The following is a 14,600-nucleotide window of genomic DNA, read 5'->3' on the forward strand; positions in this document are numbered from 1 at the left end:
AAGCTACTGAATATTAAAAATAACAGTAAATATTCTAGAATTACAGCATGTTACATAACAGAGCAAGGACATGTTCACAGTATGTCTGATAATATTTTTTTCTTCTGGAGAAAGTCTTCGACTAGAATAAAAGCAGTTTTTTTTTAAGTGTTTTAAGTTCAAAATTATTAACCCCTTTAAGCTATATATTTTTTCTACAGTTTCAGAACGTCATCATTTTTATAAAATAACTTGCCTAATTACCCTTACCCTAATATATATATAATATTATATATATATATATATATATATATATATATATATATATATATATATATATATATATATATATATATATTTATTTATATATATATATATATATATATATTTATTTATTTAAAAACATAATCATAAAACTGCCCCCTGGTGGCGAATATGTGTTTCGCTTCATCCTTGCATTACGGTGGAGTGGGCGGAGCCTCGTGAATGACGGTTATTTTTTTCAAACGAGGAAGTCAAGTCAAGTCCGCCATTTCATCTTCTTCTTTATATCGGGTAAGTTATTATTTTAAAATCATATTTGTGAGATATTTGTCGTCAGGTAATGTTTTTATTTGTTAGAAAAGCCCCTGTTTTGAATAGTGATAAAACTGTAACTTCTATGTGGATAATATGGCTAAAAACGGCTAACAATGATGGCCGCCGTCAGTTCAGTAATCTGTTAAATTGATTGTGCTCGGGGTTTTAACTAATTCATTTAAGTTACAATTAAATGATCAATAAGACGTGTTATATGAAGAACAGCGTCGAAACGGGAGCTTGAATGAATGAATCATATGCTGTCCGTTTTATACAGTTGTAATAGGTGCCGAGTTCTGCTTTTGTTCTGGTTTTAAGCTCAAACACTGAACGAACAGTCTCTTTTTGGTAACGTTAATCCTAATGATCTTGATTTGCTTGTTAATGTGTGTTTTATCAAGTTTCAGCAAAAGTTTGCAGAGTAACGTTATGTGGTTCATGCTGGCCACTGTTGAGACTGGTCTGCATTAAAAAATGTTTAAAGCCAAAACGTTTGAAAAAAAATCCACAGTTGAAACATGATGTGTTAAATGACTTATGAAGGAAATTAATAAGCTAAAAAAGAAGGCTAAGTGTGTTATGAAATATTAAACCTTGTTAAAAATAAAATCAATTGTGTTAAATAAGCTTAAAATCCATATCTTATGTTTTATATTACATCAAAACAGCCTGGAAACTGAATTGCACCATTAATCTTGTACCAAGTCCAAACAAATGGTTTTGTGGCAAGTAAAAATTATATTTTTATAAATTGATTGTATTGTATTAATTTGTTACAGAAAAGAAAGGAATCATGCAAGGATGCAAGCTAAAGGAAAGGACAACTCTTACATCAGTGCATTACTAATTGTTTGACTTCATCATCAAGCACATCAGGTAAAATATTGTACATATTTTGTAACTTGTATATGTCAGACTGGTTGTTGGGTACTGAAATAATATATTTTATGTTTTATTAATTATTAAAATATTACAAGATGTATTGCTGCTATTTTATCACTGTGTGAGGTCATAGCTTATTTAAAATATCTATTATTAAAAAAATCTAATTTGAAAGAAAGTCTAAATGTTTCCACAAGGTACCTTATTGAATTGTTTTCTGAAAAATGTAAAATTTGAAAGTATTGGTGAGCTGAAAAAACAGAGTCTGTTGACGTAACTTTTATTTTTATCTTAACTTTTTATTTTATGTCAAAAGTAGATTAATTTACCTTGGATCACATGTTTAAGTTATAATTTCACTGTGAAAAATGTAAAAGAAAACCATTGAAAACAATGGCATAACGATTTTGCTTGTTCACAAGAGGTACTTGATTTATTTTTCCTGTAGTGATACATACGTTTTTAAGACTAATGCTTGACACTTGAATTTTAAAGGGATAGTTCACCCAAAAATAATGACATCTTTTATCCTCCACTTGTTTCAAAATATTTTTTTGTTCTGTTGAACATAAACTCAGACGGTGCGGTGGTACAGTGGATAGCTCTGTTGCCTCCCAGCAAAAATGTTTCTGGTTCGAGCATCGGCTGGGTCAGTTGGCATTTCTGTGTGAAGTTTGTATGTTCTCCACGTGTTGGCGTGGGTCTCCTCCGGGTGCTCCGGTTTCCCCCACAAGACATGCGGTACAGGTGAATTGGGTAAGCTAAATTGTCTATAGTGAATGTGTGTAAATGAGAGTGTATGGGTTTTTTCCAGTGATGTGTTGCAGCTGGAAGAGTATCTGCTGCATAAAACATATGCTGGATAAGTTGGCTGTTCATTCCACTGTGGTGACCCCAGATTAATAAAGGGATGAAGCTGAAAAGAAAATGAATGAACACAAACCCAGTTTTTCCTACTATGTATATCAATAGTTACAGGTTTCTAACATTCTTCAAAATATCTGCTTTAGTGTTGAACAGATTTAAACTGCTTTGAAACAAGTAGAGGATGAATAAATGGTGGCAGAATAGTAAACTATATCTTTAAATGTTTTATCCTGTATGTTATGTGTATTCATATTTGTCTTGTCTTTTGTCATATTGTCCTTCTAGCTTAGATTGTGATGGACCGGGAATGCGACACCAGTTACTCTTAAGTCAAGAACCAAATGAAGCACCAGAGTACAGATTATGGAGGTATCTGAAGTTGAACTAACTGGAAGCAGGGAACCGTACTAATAAAGTTCCTTTAGGTAAAAGCACCTGCTTTATTTTGATAGGAAGTATTTTTTTTTAGAGTTCTATTGTTTTATTCCTATTCTAATTTTATTTTATTCATATACTGAAGGGAAGTCATTCAAATTTCACAATAAATGATTAGCAGATTGAATATAAAATATAATGACATTTTAATACATTATTTCTTTTGGTTATTCTTTACATCTATATATGGGCAAGTATTTAATCAATGAAAATATTTTTAAACAACTTAACTAACCAAATTACTCTGTTGGACCCTAATATTTAAAATAGCAAAATCCTCAAACTAACACACACTGTGAATGCATTCTCACATTCATACACTCAAAAACACACATTCATACAACAGTCTGTCTCAGTCTGACACACAACATCCTCTCTCACAGATTTTTCTAGCAAACCTCCACCACTAGCTTGTCTTGTTACGCTGCTTTTATTTCAAACATTTTAGAGCATGATATAGTCCAGGTTTTTATCACTAAGTATTTTTTTTCCATTCAGCAGGTTCCTTGTAAAGATGAACCCAGGGAAGGATCGAAAGTGGAGAAGACCAGATCAAGAAAGACCACATCAAGATCTGCGGTCAGTTCAAAGGTACTTTCACTAATTACCAAGATTTCAGACTATGAATTGATGGAGTAAACTTTGAGTGTCAGATCTTCCTAGCAAAAATTCTTCCCAGTGTCTTGTAGTAGAAGTGATGCAGTCAATCAAGTTTACATTATTTCGTAAATTGCTTTCCGATTTAATAAAAATATAATAACCAAACTTGATTAATGTAACAATTTTGATGAAAAGGGCATGTTTTACTAAAGCTTTTAGCACAAAGGCACCCCCATCTTGTAATATTGCTGTGTCTGACGTCACAGGGTTGGTATGCTGGAAACATTTTTGAATGAGGTATTTGTATGATTTATACATAGTCTGTCTTAAAGCGTCACTAAATTGTACAGGCATTACAGGTCAAAGCAATCTGTTATTACATTTATCAAAATAAACAATAAGGCTCTTAAAACACTGCTTTGAAAAATGTAGAAAATGTAAAGAAATATTTCAAATACCTCAAATGAAATGAAGTCATTTGTTTTATTATTTTTAAAATATATATTTTTTGTAAAGTCATTTGTTTATAAATATGTAAAAAAAAATCCAAGTACTATAAAAGTTATTTAGCCAGATTGTAAAGGCAGACACAGAATGAGCAAACAAGAAAAACCGTGTAAAATGTGTAAATAAAAGGCTACATTTTGAATTTTTACATCTTTTCATTATATACGTAAAACCTTCCTAAGCTTGAAATGATATTTCCTTAAAATAAACTTCCTTTGTTAGTGCAAATTTCTCTTTATGTAGTCTTGTAATTAAACAATTAAACCATTCAAACAAGTTTACACTTAAAAAAAGGTCCGTAATGAAAATCCGATTTTTTTTTTCAAATGTAACTAATTAAAATAGTACCATGTACTTTTACTCTGTATTAGTATTATTTACTAAAATTTGTTTTATTTTAGCAATGTAATAGTATTTCTAGTCCTTTAATTTAATGTAATTTAATTTTCAGTTCTCTTTCCATCTACGAAAACATAAAAAAAACAATAATTTCACAATCACATTTAAAATAGGTTTAATACTATGAAATATTATATTAATATTATTATTATTTTTATAAATCGATAGGTAGTTCCTATGGAATGTTTTTATGTATTGCTGAGAATACATTTCAGGTGTTCAATACGTTGCTTGTCAGTCTTAAAAATAAAAATAGGTGCTTAAAAAAGTGCTTAAAAGTCTAATCGAGTTGTGCCTGTATGTACTCTGCAAACAGCACCTTTTAATTGTTGTCTTCTCCTATTTTCAGGATGTTTTGCATTGGACTGTTTTTTTTTTTGGCTTTGACCCTTGCTCGACCCTGACCTCACTCTTGGACTGCCCTGTTGGATTTTCAGTTTATTTAATTTAATTTTTATATATATTTTTTTGGTTCTGAGAAAATGCTAATAAATATTTAGTTGTAATTATTTAAGTAATATGTTTAGTTAAATATGCGATTTCTGTGTTTGTTTTGTCTACTCATACTTGTTTATCTTGTTTCTGTAATTATCATTTGTTTATTTGACCCCTGCCTCGCCTCTGATCTTGTTTTTGGATTGCCCTTTATATATCTTTTTAATTATTGGTTCTGGCTTTATGGTTATAAAATATTTGTTAATTTAAATAATATGCATTTTATAAAAAAATATATATATTTTCTGTGTTTATTCTGTATCTATTTATCTAATTTGTATATACATTTGTGTTTGTATGTTCTTCTTATTCTGTATATCCACTTACCTAATTTTAACTTTTATATATATTTATTTGCATTTAATTTGTGATAATTCTGTATGCATTTATTTATCTAATTCATATATTTATTTGTATTGCATTGATCAATCTGTTGTTTTTTTGTATGCATCTATTTATATAATTTATATAAATTATATATTTGTATTTATCAATTTATATGCTTCCTTTAAAGCATTTTTTTAAATAAAGCAATTTAAACTAAGCATTCCTTTTAATGTGATTTATATAGCTACCAAATGTAGATGTGAGCCACATCTAACCCAAAAGTCAGCCGCAACTGAACCAGATCTGGGCCAGATCTGTGAAATTGCATGGGCCACGTCTGGGCCAGATCTGAGAAACTGCATGGGCTGCATTTGGGCCAGATCTGAAAAAGTGCATGGGCCGCAGCTGGGCCAGATTTGAGAATGTGCATGGGCCGCAGCTGGGCCAGATCTGAGAAAATGTATGGGCCACATCTGGCCCAGATATGGACCATGCTTTTTCTGAGATATGGCCCAGATCTGGTTCAGTTGTGGCTGACTTTTGGATCCTTATGTCAGCCACAATCAGGTTGAGTCATCGCCGTCATTCCGCGCGGTATGTGGGCCAGAAGAAAATGGGGGATGTGGGCCATATCTGGGCCAGATGTAATTTGCTATCTGGGGAGGTGCTCGACGCGCTCGCTTCGCCAGAAGCATGTGCGAGGGGCCTGCAGCTCTCGTGGGCGGGCGCCCTCTGCGAGGAGCAGGTATGGATGGCACGGCGGGTGGAGCGGGCTTACGGACCCGCCGATAAGACATCACCCATCAGACTGCTCTCTCACCGCCTCGAATTCCTGGGTGAATTCACTGACAGTGTCGCCGAACATGCCAGCTTGGTATATGGGGAAGTCAAGAAAGCGGACTTTGTCGACTTCACGCATATCAGCCAGGAGTGGTGCTCATGGATCACTAGTGTGGACATCGTCCTCCCCAACGCACACGCAGCGGACTTAGTAGTCCGAATAGCTTAGTCGGCTGCGATGCGAAGTTCGTAAGCCTGGGTTGGACCCACCCTCGTGCAGCTCGGCCAGTGCCTGCGCTTGGTAGCGCTGGTAGGTGGCTATCGCATGCAAGGTGGAAGCAGCCTGGCCCGCAGCTATGTAAGCTCTAGCTCTGAGGGAGGCAGATAACTTACAGGCTTTGGATGGGTGACGAGGCGGACCCCGCCAAGAAGAGGCGCCGCGCGGATTGACTTCCATCGCGCACTCAACCTGAGGAATCACCACATACCCCTGGCCGCTCCACCGTCAAGAGTGGTGAGGGCTGAGGGACACGCAGCACGAGCAGAAAAAAGTGCCCTTCAAGACCGCGTGAGCCTACTGTGCACCTCCGGGAAGAAGGGGACGCCCCTCTAGTTGGTCCGGCCGTGGAGCTGGGGGATAAACCATTTCCAACCCACGGCCGAAGCAGCCCGGGAAAGCACGCCTAACATGTCCGTTTCAGGATCCGTTTTGACAGCGCTCACCTGCCCGGAACGGGCGAGTGGGTCTGGATCATCATCGGACAATGAAACAATGAAAGCCCACCCTCCGATGCAGCAGTGAACAAAGTTATAGTTATTTTTAAAATAAAACTTGTTCGTATAAGCAAACTGATTTTCACACTGAGATGAGTTCTCAGTGTAAATACCTGTGACATAAACTGTTTTATATGAATAACAGCCTATTAGTGTGTCTGTTCAGAGTTCAGACCAAAGCAAACATGCTGCGAGTTTCTTGGAAACAGAAGATATATAATCTCTTGTCCATCCAGTGAGACTATGCTAAAGACTATGTTAAATCAAACAACAACTTGATGGTGCTCAAGGACTATTTTACTAAACAAAACAATAAATAGCAGAAGAAGAACCTACATCTGGTGTATAACCGAATTCTGTAAAATTCTGTACATTCTGATGGTAGGGTTACCTGAATTAGAAATATGCTACAGCACCAATTCTGATCACGAGTCAAAGAAACACCTGCTTATGACTTTGTTAAATTTCATTGTAAGTACATTTTGTTCTATTCATATGTGATTGACTTTGATACATTGACATTTATGTGGATAGCATCATATTTGAAAAGATGCTGCGCCCTGCACTGTGAAGGTACTTTACTTTACTTTACAGAGAAGCTGTTATTGAAGAAAGTTTCATTACAACTTCTCACTGTTTACACACTGTATGAAATCTTCAACTCTTGGTAAAAAATGAATCCAGTTATGAAACAACGTGTGCTGAATGCAGTTCACTAATCACAACAGACGACATGGTTATAAAAAATGTTTAATTGAACAAGTCATTTCAGAGTCTTCAATGCAAGGCAAGTTTATTTATAGCACATTTCATACATAATGGTAATTCAAAGTGCTTTACATAAACAAGAATAAAAGACAAAAGACAATACAGTAATTGTTAAAATTAAAAATGATTAAAAACATTAAAATGTGTTAAAACAGATAATAAAAGAATGAGAAGGAAAGAGTTTATAGTTTATACTGTAAATAAACTTTACTAATATTCCAGGCCACACACAAGCAGTTCTGGTCAGTTCATGTCATTTTGAATCAATGAATTGCTCTTATTTAACCACATCCACCCCCATAAAGATATTAGAAAGCACAGAAACATTGTAATGTAATGTAATGTGGTGTGTGTTTATATAGTACATTTATTTTGTATGGCGAAGGCTGAGATTCCTTTTCACAAACGTTTAATGCACTTATCGGCACAGATGCTGACAGCAACACCGTATAACTGAGTAAGATTGAGTACAATAACAACATCAGACACATTCACATACATTAAGCATACAACCTTGAAGTCATTAATAAACAAAAATACATTCACATATCACTTTTGCTGCTTGTAAACTAAGAGATGAGGGGGACAGACTTAGATTTCTTGACTGGATGACTTATAACTCACAAAAGAAACATCCTTAAATCTTGCTGTTACTTTCCTGTTTCATTTTCATGCGATCGACCAACCGGCAAGTGATATATTTTCTAGACAAGATGGGAACGAAATTAAAACATGTCCAAAAAAAATTTTTTTTTCCTCAAATAAGCCATAAATCAGTAAATAAGTTAACAATAAGCATTATAAAATTACCAAAAATCAAAAATTATACAGAATAAAATAATCACAAGTTATTGAAGTAAACAAGTTTATATATTATATATTATCACAGCTTTATGACAGCAGTTACAATAGTAGCTCTATAAACCACAAAAAAAAATCACTACCTAAAACTCCCAACATAACTGTACAAAAAGTTATGAACCGCCATGTGTTAAACACAGCTGCAAAAGCCCAGAGACTTGCTCCTCCAGCTGAAACTCATTAAGAGCAAGACCTTTCCCACAGTAGTATCATCTCCCAGTAGAAGTTTAGAATTACTCCTTACCCCCCACCCCCTTGATTGATAACAACTGAGTAAACTAGCTGCTTCAACCAAGATGCAGTACAGAAGTTGTGAAGGTATGCAGATCATTTTAATCCTCATCATTAACCTCTATACTCACTACTAAGATCGTTTTTTGGAAAGCATCCAACAGGTTTATTACCCAAATCAGTGTTGATAAGTTATGCTTTTACAAACATATTGCAGGACACAGTTTGCTAGTGCACAGTGGGGAGTGGTCTTCCTACTGCTTGCCATATATAAAGCCGTATAAAGAGGGAGGTTAGTTGACACAGCCAGACCTATGATCTTTGAACATGGCAGCATTGAATGCATGTAGTGCTCTTGTGACAGGAGCCAACCGTGGCTTGGGTTTAGAAATGGTCAAGCAGCTCCTGGAGGCCCATTGCTCAAAAGTATTTGCTGCATGTCGTGACCCTGATGGGCCAAATTCTGAGGTGAGTTTTTAAAGTGAGCTTAGGACAGAACACAGCTTAGGAAACTTGTGTTGATCCTTCATGTTATCTTTATCAATCAGGTGCTGAGAGAACTGGCGAGAAAGCATCTAGGTGTTGTCACCCTTGTGAAGCTTGGTAAATGGTAATTTACGTTTTGTCTTGTTTATAGGAGGTTGAAATAATATCACTTATGACTGCTTTTTTCTTTCTTTTAAATATTAGACATTGCTGATCCATCCAGTATCAAGAAATCTGCTGAGAAAGTGGGTTCTCTGCTGGGGGAGAAGGGTTTGAACCTGCTTGTGAATAATGCTGCAATCTTGCCCCAAAAAACCATGCTGACTGCTACTGTTGAGGACATGCACAATGCTTTCAACACAAATGTGATAGGACCTTTATTTGTCATCAGGGTAATGTGAAGCAATTTTTGCTAGTTAAAGAAATCAAAAAGCTTACTTTATTCCTTGCAATATCTGAAACTCTTGGTTGTGGATGTGTTCAATCAGGAGTACCTGCCGTATCTGCGAGCAGCAGCTAAAGCCAGTGGCAAACCAGGGATGTCATCTTGTAAAGCAGCTGTGATCAACATCTCCACAGATTCTGCATCCATGAGCATGATCCCATCAATGAAAGACCCTTTCCCATTCTTTCCATACAGTATTAGCAAGGTATGCAAGAATACTAGTGAACCGTTCGGAAAGAAAGTTCACATTTGTATTTGTACATTTATCTTAATTTGGATATGTATATCCTCCTAAGACCCAACGAACATTTTTTCCCCTTTTTTTTTTTTTTTTTTTTTTGTTCTGTGATTTCCTACATCCTTTGGGTCAACAAATTCTACAATTTAGAGTTTTTATATTTTTATTTATTTTTAATTTAACAGCATGTCCACCGTAGTGGACCACAGGACCATTTTAGTTTGAAACGTCTGCCACTCAGACAACAAAGCTGTACAGGATATGGCTGTAAATGGATACCAATCCAATCTTAATGTAACAAAAACAAAACAAAAGCCATTTTTTCTTTTTGTATTAATAATTCCAGAAACAGTTAAGTCTAAAAGAAAGCCGAACTACGAAAAGTATAGTTAACAGACACTAAATCAGAGTCTCCCTCAACTATCTTATAAAGAATTATCTCTGCTTCAGTTCATTTCAGTCATTAATTACATTAAGATGGTTTCGGTGTCCACTATAGTGGACATTTAAAAAAGGATGATATTTTGAAACACAAATAAGTTAACACCTTTGAAAGCTAAATGTATTGTTCCTGACAGTTTAATAAACAAACATCTATATATACTATATATATATATATATATATATATATATATATATATATATATATATATATATATATATATATATATATATATATACATTGCATCACAGATATGCAGTCTCAACTTGCAACATCAAGGCTGCATTCAGATATTATTGGTTTATTGACTGTTACACACTCCAAGCCAGTACAGCCTCAACTAATGTGAAACGAATCAGAATTTGCAGAGTGAACAAACTTTAAGTCATGCATCTATGTTTTTTTCAGGCAGGTCTTAACATGCTCACTGTATACACTGCTAGAGATTTAAAGGCAGACGAGATTCTCTGCATTTCCATTCACCCAGGATGGGTGAGAACAGATATGGGAACCAATGAGGTAAACCTAGATTTGTATTAAAAGTTGTACATTGTCGAAAGATAATAGTAATAATAGTATCAGGATAAAACCTTATTTTGATGGTCAATACTGCACATTTTGTAAACTAAAAGTTGGATTGGAACTGCATGCCAATTAATTCTCATTTGAGTATTAGTAGACTGTCTGCTTAATGTAACTTCAACATACATTTAACTTACTTCAAGAAACTTTGCAAGTACATGTCAACTTAAACTAACCCCAACCTAACAGTCTATTTATATTCTAACAGTGGTGTAAAGTAACTGATTACAAAAACTTAAACTACTGTAAGTTTTTCTCAGGAATTGAAATTTAATAAGTAGTTTTAAAAATGTGTAAATTTTATTGCTGTATCCTTACTTTTTCTTCACTATTTTCCTTTAACCTGCAGTCACTACTTTATTTTTTCTTGTCTATGGGGATTAGAAAAATCAGTCCTGTGATTCCCATCCAATCAAATCACACATAGAAGGTAAATCACATCTTAATGAACTACCTCAAGACATGGGTGATTTATAATTGAAGAAAACTATTTGGAAGCATTAAAAGTGTCCAAAAAGATCAAAATCTTTACATGCATTGACCTAGAGACTGTTTAGATGCATATCACTGATGAGAAGATGACTGAAATGGTCTTAAACACTTAAGCCTGGTTTATACTTCTGTGTCAAGTGACCGGCATAACCCACGGTGCATGCAACGCGCGTAACTGTGCATTTATACTTCTGCGCACTGTCTCTGTTGGTCTGCATTAACACTTCCGAAACGCTAGTAGGCAGTACGGTGTAAATGTTCCTCTGTGTCGAGTTTCTTCGCTGCTGTTTTACCCCAATGTCGTGGGGACGTTGCATTTTGTTTGGAAATGAAAATCAGGTTGACATCAGAACTTTGATGTTACAGCTTGATATTGTGTGGATGTTACCACTATGACGTCTATCAGATGTTGGATTTTGGTTGCCATACCTGATGAATAAATGTCAGTATTTGACGTCAATATGACGTTGGTTTAAGTTGTTGGCTCGACGCTAGATTGTGTTAAAGGGACCATCTAAATAAGGTCATGCCAATATCAGTAATAAGAGTTAAAGAAATACTTCATATTTTTTTAAAAAGCTCTCCTAATTAAAATTTGCCATTTTTTAATCCATTCTAAAACGGTACAATGATGCAATGGGTCCCAGAGTGGGTCTGTTGGAAGCAATAATAACTTGCCTTAGATCATTGAACCAAAACCGACCATTACTATCTCACTCAAATAATGACCAAAGAGTTTTGGTATTTAAAGCTTGACTCTTCTGTAATTACATTTGTATACTTTGACAGAAAAATACAAGTTTCTATTTTCCAGGCCAAAATGGCTAGAAAATATATTCATATTCTAATAATAAAGAAAGTTTGCAGCCATGTCATGGCTGCGGCAGGCACAATTATAATAAGTAATGTGTATTTATATAGCACATTTATGGTGTATTAACATACACACAAAGCGCTTCACAATTAGAGGCACTTCTTACAATACCACCACCAAGTGTGGAGCATCCACTTGGATAGCCACAGGACAATGATGCCAGTGCGCTTACCACACACCAGCTGTAGGGGGGAGTGGAGATACAGGGACAGAGCCAATTTGGTGATTGGAAGGCCGTGATGGGTAAGGGCTGTTGGAGGAAATTTGGCCAAGAGACCGGGTCTATACCCCTACTCTTTAAGGGGTATAGAAGTGCCATGGGATTTTTCAATGAACACAGAGAATCAGAACCTCAATTTAACATCTCATCCAAAAGATGGCGCCCACTGACAGTATAGTGTCCCCTTCACTATACTGGGGCATTAGGACTCACACAGACAGCAGGTTGAGTGCCCCCTGCTGGCCTCAATAACACCACTACCAACTGCAATCTAATTTTTCCTATGTGGTCTCCCGTCCAGCTACTGACCAGGCTCAGCCCTGCTTAGCTTAAGTGAGTAATCAGTCTTGGGCTGTAGGGTGATTTAGCTGTAATATATTATAATACTCAGCACCTCAATATCAACTAACTTTCGTGTATTCTGGTTAAAAAAAAATTATTCAAATATATTCATGGTTGCAAAGCAGGTTGTCTTTACTTAAACATTCTAGTAAAGTTGACTGAACATTACTTAAAATTTAGCATTTTGGTCCTGTCACCTAAAAATATGAGTTAATTTAACTTATATACTGTACAATGAAAATGCGTAAACTTAAGATTTTAAGTATAGTACACTCAAAATCACAATCCTTTAAAAAATAGGTTGTTTTTAATGTAGTCTTGGCTGTAAAATACTAATATGTGCAACCTTTTAGAAGGTCTTTTTATCAGAAAAAAATAATAAATGGCTACTTTATTTTTCTTTAAAACATTTTTTCATAGTATATAATTACACAGAGACACACACACTGAACTGAACAATTTAAGTATAATCTACCAACCAGCAAGTTAAATGAACTTAAATATGCAAGTTTTGGTAGACTCTGTTTCTCAATTAAATTGAGGCAAAGAGTTTACACAATAAATTTTTGTTCAGTCAACTTATTAGAGTTTTCAGTGTTGATTATTACACTCTAACTTTTGACTTGTAAATTTCTGTCTGTCTTTAACTATAGACGTCACCTTGGAATTATAAGGTTCTATCTGCCTTCTGAATGATTTTGAGATATTGAGCTTCAAAGTTTTTGCATTCCATAACAAACAGTATGTGTGTAACATTTGTTTGTTTTTTTCAATAAAAAGTCCTAAAATGTAAACAACTTATAAAAAATACATCCTATAATGTAAATAAGATGTCATTTAAACATTGAATATGTCAATTTCTGAAACTCTTTGGTATTACTTTTGAGCAAGATGTCAATTGTCTAATCCAATTCAATCATTTATGCTAGACAAAGCTAAAAGTGTTCCAACATTCCAGATTTCATTTCATAGGTCTGGTTGGAATCATGGATTAAAAAATTGTAAAATGTCCAAGAGAAGAACCTAAAAAAGTGGAGTAGATTTTTGTTGTTGTTGTTGTTGTTGTTGCTTTTAAGATTTTTTTATTTGTGAAAGAGCCAGAACCAAAATAGAAAACTAGGCTTTAAACACAAAAAGGACAATGACAGTATCAATATCTATTTGACATCATTGCAATAATATAACTGCATGTAAATCCCTGTTCGTTCACCAGGCAACACTCGACACAAGAGAAAGTGTGGAGGGGATGCTACGTGTCATTGGCAGCCTTACTGAGAAAGAAAGTGGTGGATTTGTGGACTACACTGGAAAAACAATGCCCTGGTAAACCAGAAGAGCAACTAGATATGCTTACATAAGTTCATCACAAGGCCAATTAAGATGCATATTGATCCTGTAATAAATACGCTGATAAAACATTCATAAATGTTCATGATAACCTCATTGTGTTACGTAAAATAAAGCAAACAAACTAAAACTGCAAACATTTTGATTTTTTTTTTTTCTGAATGCACATTTTTGATCAATACAATTTGTCATTTTCTATTTAATAAAATATTAAAACATGACAGATCAGATATTTAGTATGTAATTATAAGTAACAATATTGCCCCTACTGCAAACTTGGAGTACATGGTTACACAACTAGATGTGTAAGTAGTATCTAACTACAGTGGATATACAAATTGGTTCATATTGCTTGTGTAATTTGCTCATCCATACAGAGTTTTAGTAGGCATCCAAAGAGATGTGTCTGGATGCAGACATGGTGCAGTGCAATCTGCGAGACATCCAGTGCTTTTGAATGCGCTCACCTAACCCCACCCATCACAGAGACGTCACTCACTTCATCGAGTGCGTTGTGTCTAAGTTTTTGTGAGTTTATCATGTAACAAGACTCATTGAAAAGAACAGTGACCATCACACTTGTGAACAGTTCTTGAGGAGTTAACGTGTAAGTGCACTGCTAATAAAAAGTTGCACAGAGAATTGTGA

The 14,600-nt window shown here is 34.9% G+C and overlaps 1 protein-coding gene, 1 long non-coding RNA gene and 1 other non-coding gene across 15 annotated transcripts in view; 2 read left to right on the plus strand and 1 right to left on the minus strand.

Moving 5' to 3' along the window:
- Positions 1–463: 463 nt before the first annotated feature.
- On the plus strand, positions 464–4,764 carry LOC147846035 (uncharacterized). 8 transcript variants are annotated; one of them, XR_015481230.1, is made up of 5 exons: positions 464–534; positions 1,338–1,434; positions 2,593–2,676; positions 3,241–3,333; positions 4,598–4,764. It is a non-coding gene; the product is annotated as an uncharacterized LOC147846035 (long non-coding RNA). The 8 variants fall into 8 exon arrangements; XR_015481229.1 differs by lacking the exon at positions 4,598–4,764 and having other exon boundaries at positions 1,338–2,196; positions 2,593–2,732; positions 3,241–4,317; XR_015481228.1 differs by lacking the exon at positions 4,598–4,764 and having other exon boundaries at positions 2,593–2,732; positions 3,241–4,317.
- Positions 4,765–7,400: 2,636 nt separating this feature from the next.
- The window catches only part of trim35-12 (tripartite motif containing 35-12), a 37,659-nt gene continuing 30,459 nt past the window's right edge, over positions 7,401–14,600 (minus strand). The window contains exon 6 of the transcript XR_015481192.1: positions 7,401–8,096. This is a non-coding gene — a transcript (tripartite motif containing 35-12). The remainder of the gene's footprint in view (positions 8,097–14,600) is intronic.
- Positions 8,543–14,089, plus strand: zgc:112146. Of its 6 annotated transcripts, none has more exons than XM_087242676.1 (8): positions 8,543–8,571; positions 8,702–8,776; positions 8,835–8,952; positions 9,033–9,087; positions 9,175–9,362; positions 9,459–9,620; positions 10,504–10,614; positions 13,819–14,089. In XM_087242676.1, exons 3-8 carry the CDS (start codon positions 8,875–8,877, stop codon positions 13,930–13,932), a joined length of 708 nt encoding a protein of 235 aa, XP_087098802.1. In that variant the 5' UTR covers positions 8,543–8,571; positions 8,702–8,776; positions 8,835–8,874; the 3' UTR covers positions 13,933–14,089.

The sequence above is a fragment of the Danio rerio genome, chromosome 3, assembly GCF_052040795.2.
Source record: "Danio rerio strain M-AB ecotype USA chromosome 3, GRCz13ab, whole genome shotgun sequence".
NCBI lineage: Eukaryota > Metazoa > Chordata > Actinopteri > Cypriniformes > Danionidae > Danio > Danio rerio.

Bases quoted from the DNA above. Each gene is read 5' to 3' on its own strand.
- zgc:112146 (XM_087242672.1), top strand. From the start codon at position 8,550: ATGCAGTACAGAAGTTGTGAAG. The intron at 8,777-8,848 runs GTTAGTTGACAC...CTCTTGTGACAG, and splicing joins AAAGCCGTATAAAGAGGGAG to GAGCCAACCGTGGCTTGGGT. The intron at 8,953-9,032 runs GTGAGTTTTTAA...TTTATCAATCAG, and splicing joins CTGATGGGCCAAATTCTGAG to GTGCTGAGAGAACTGGCGAG.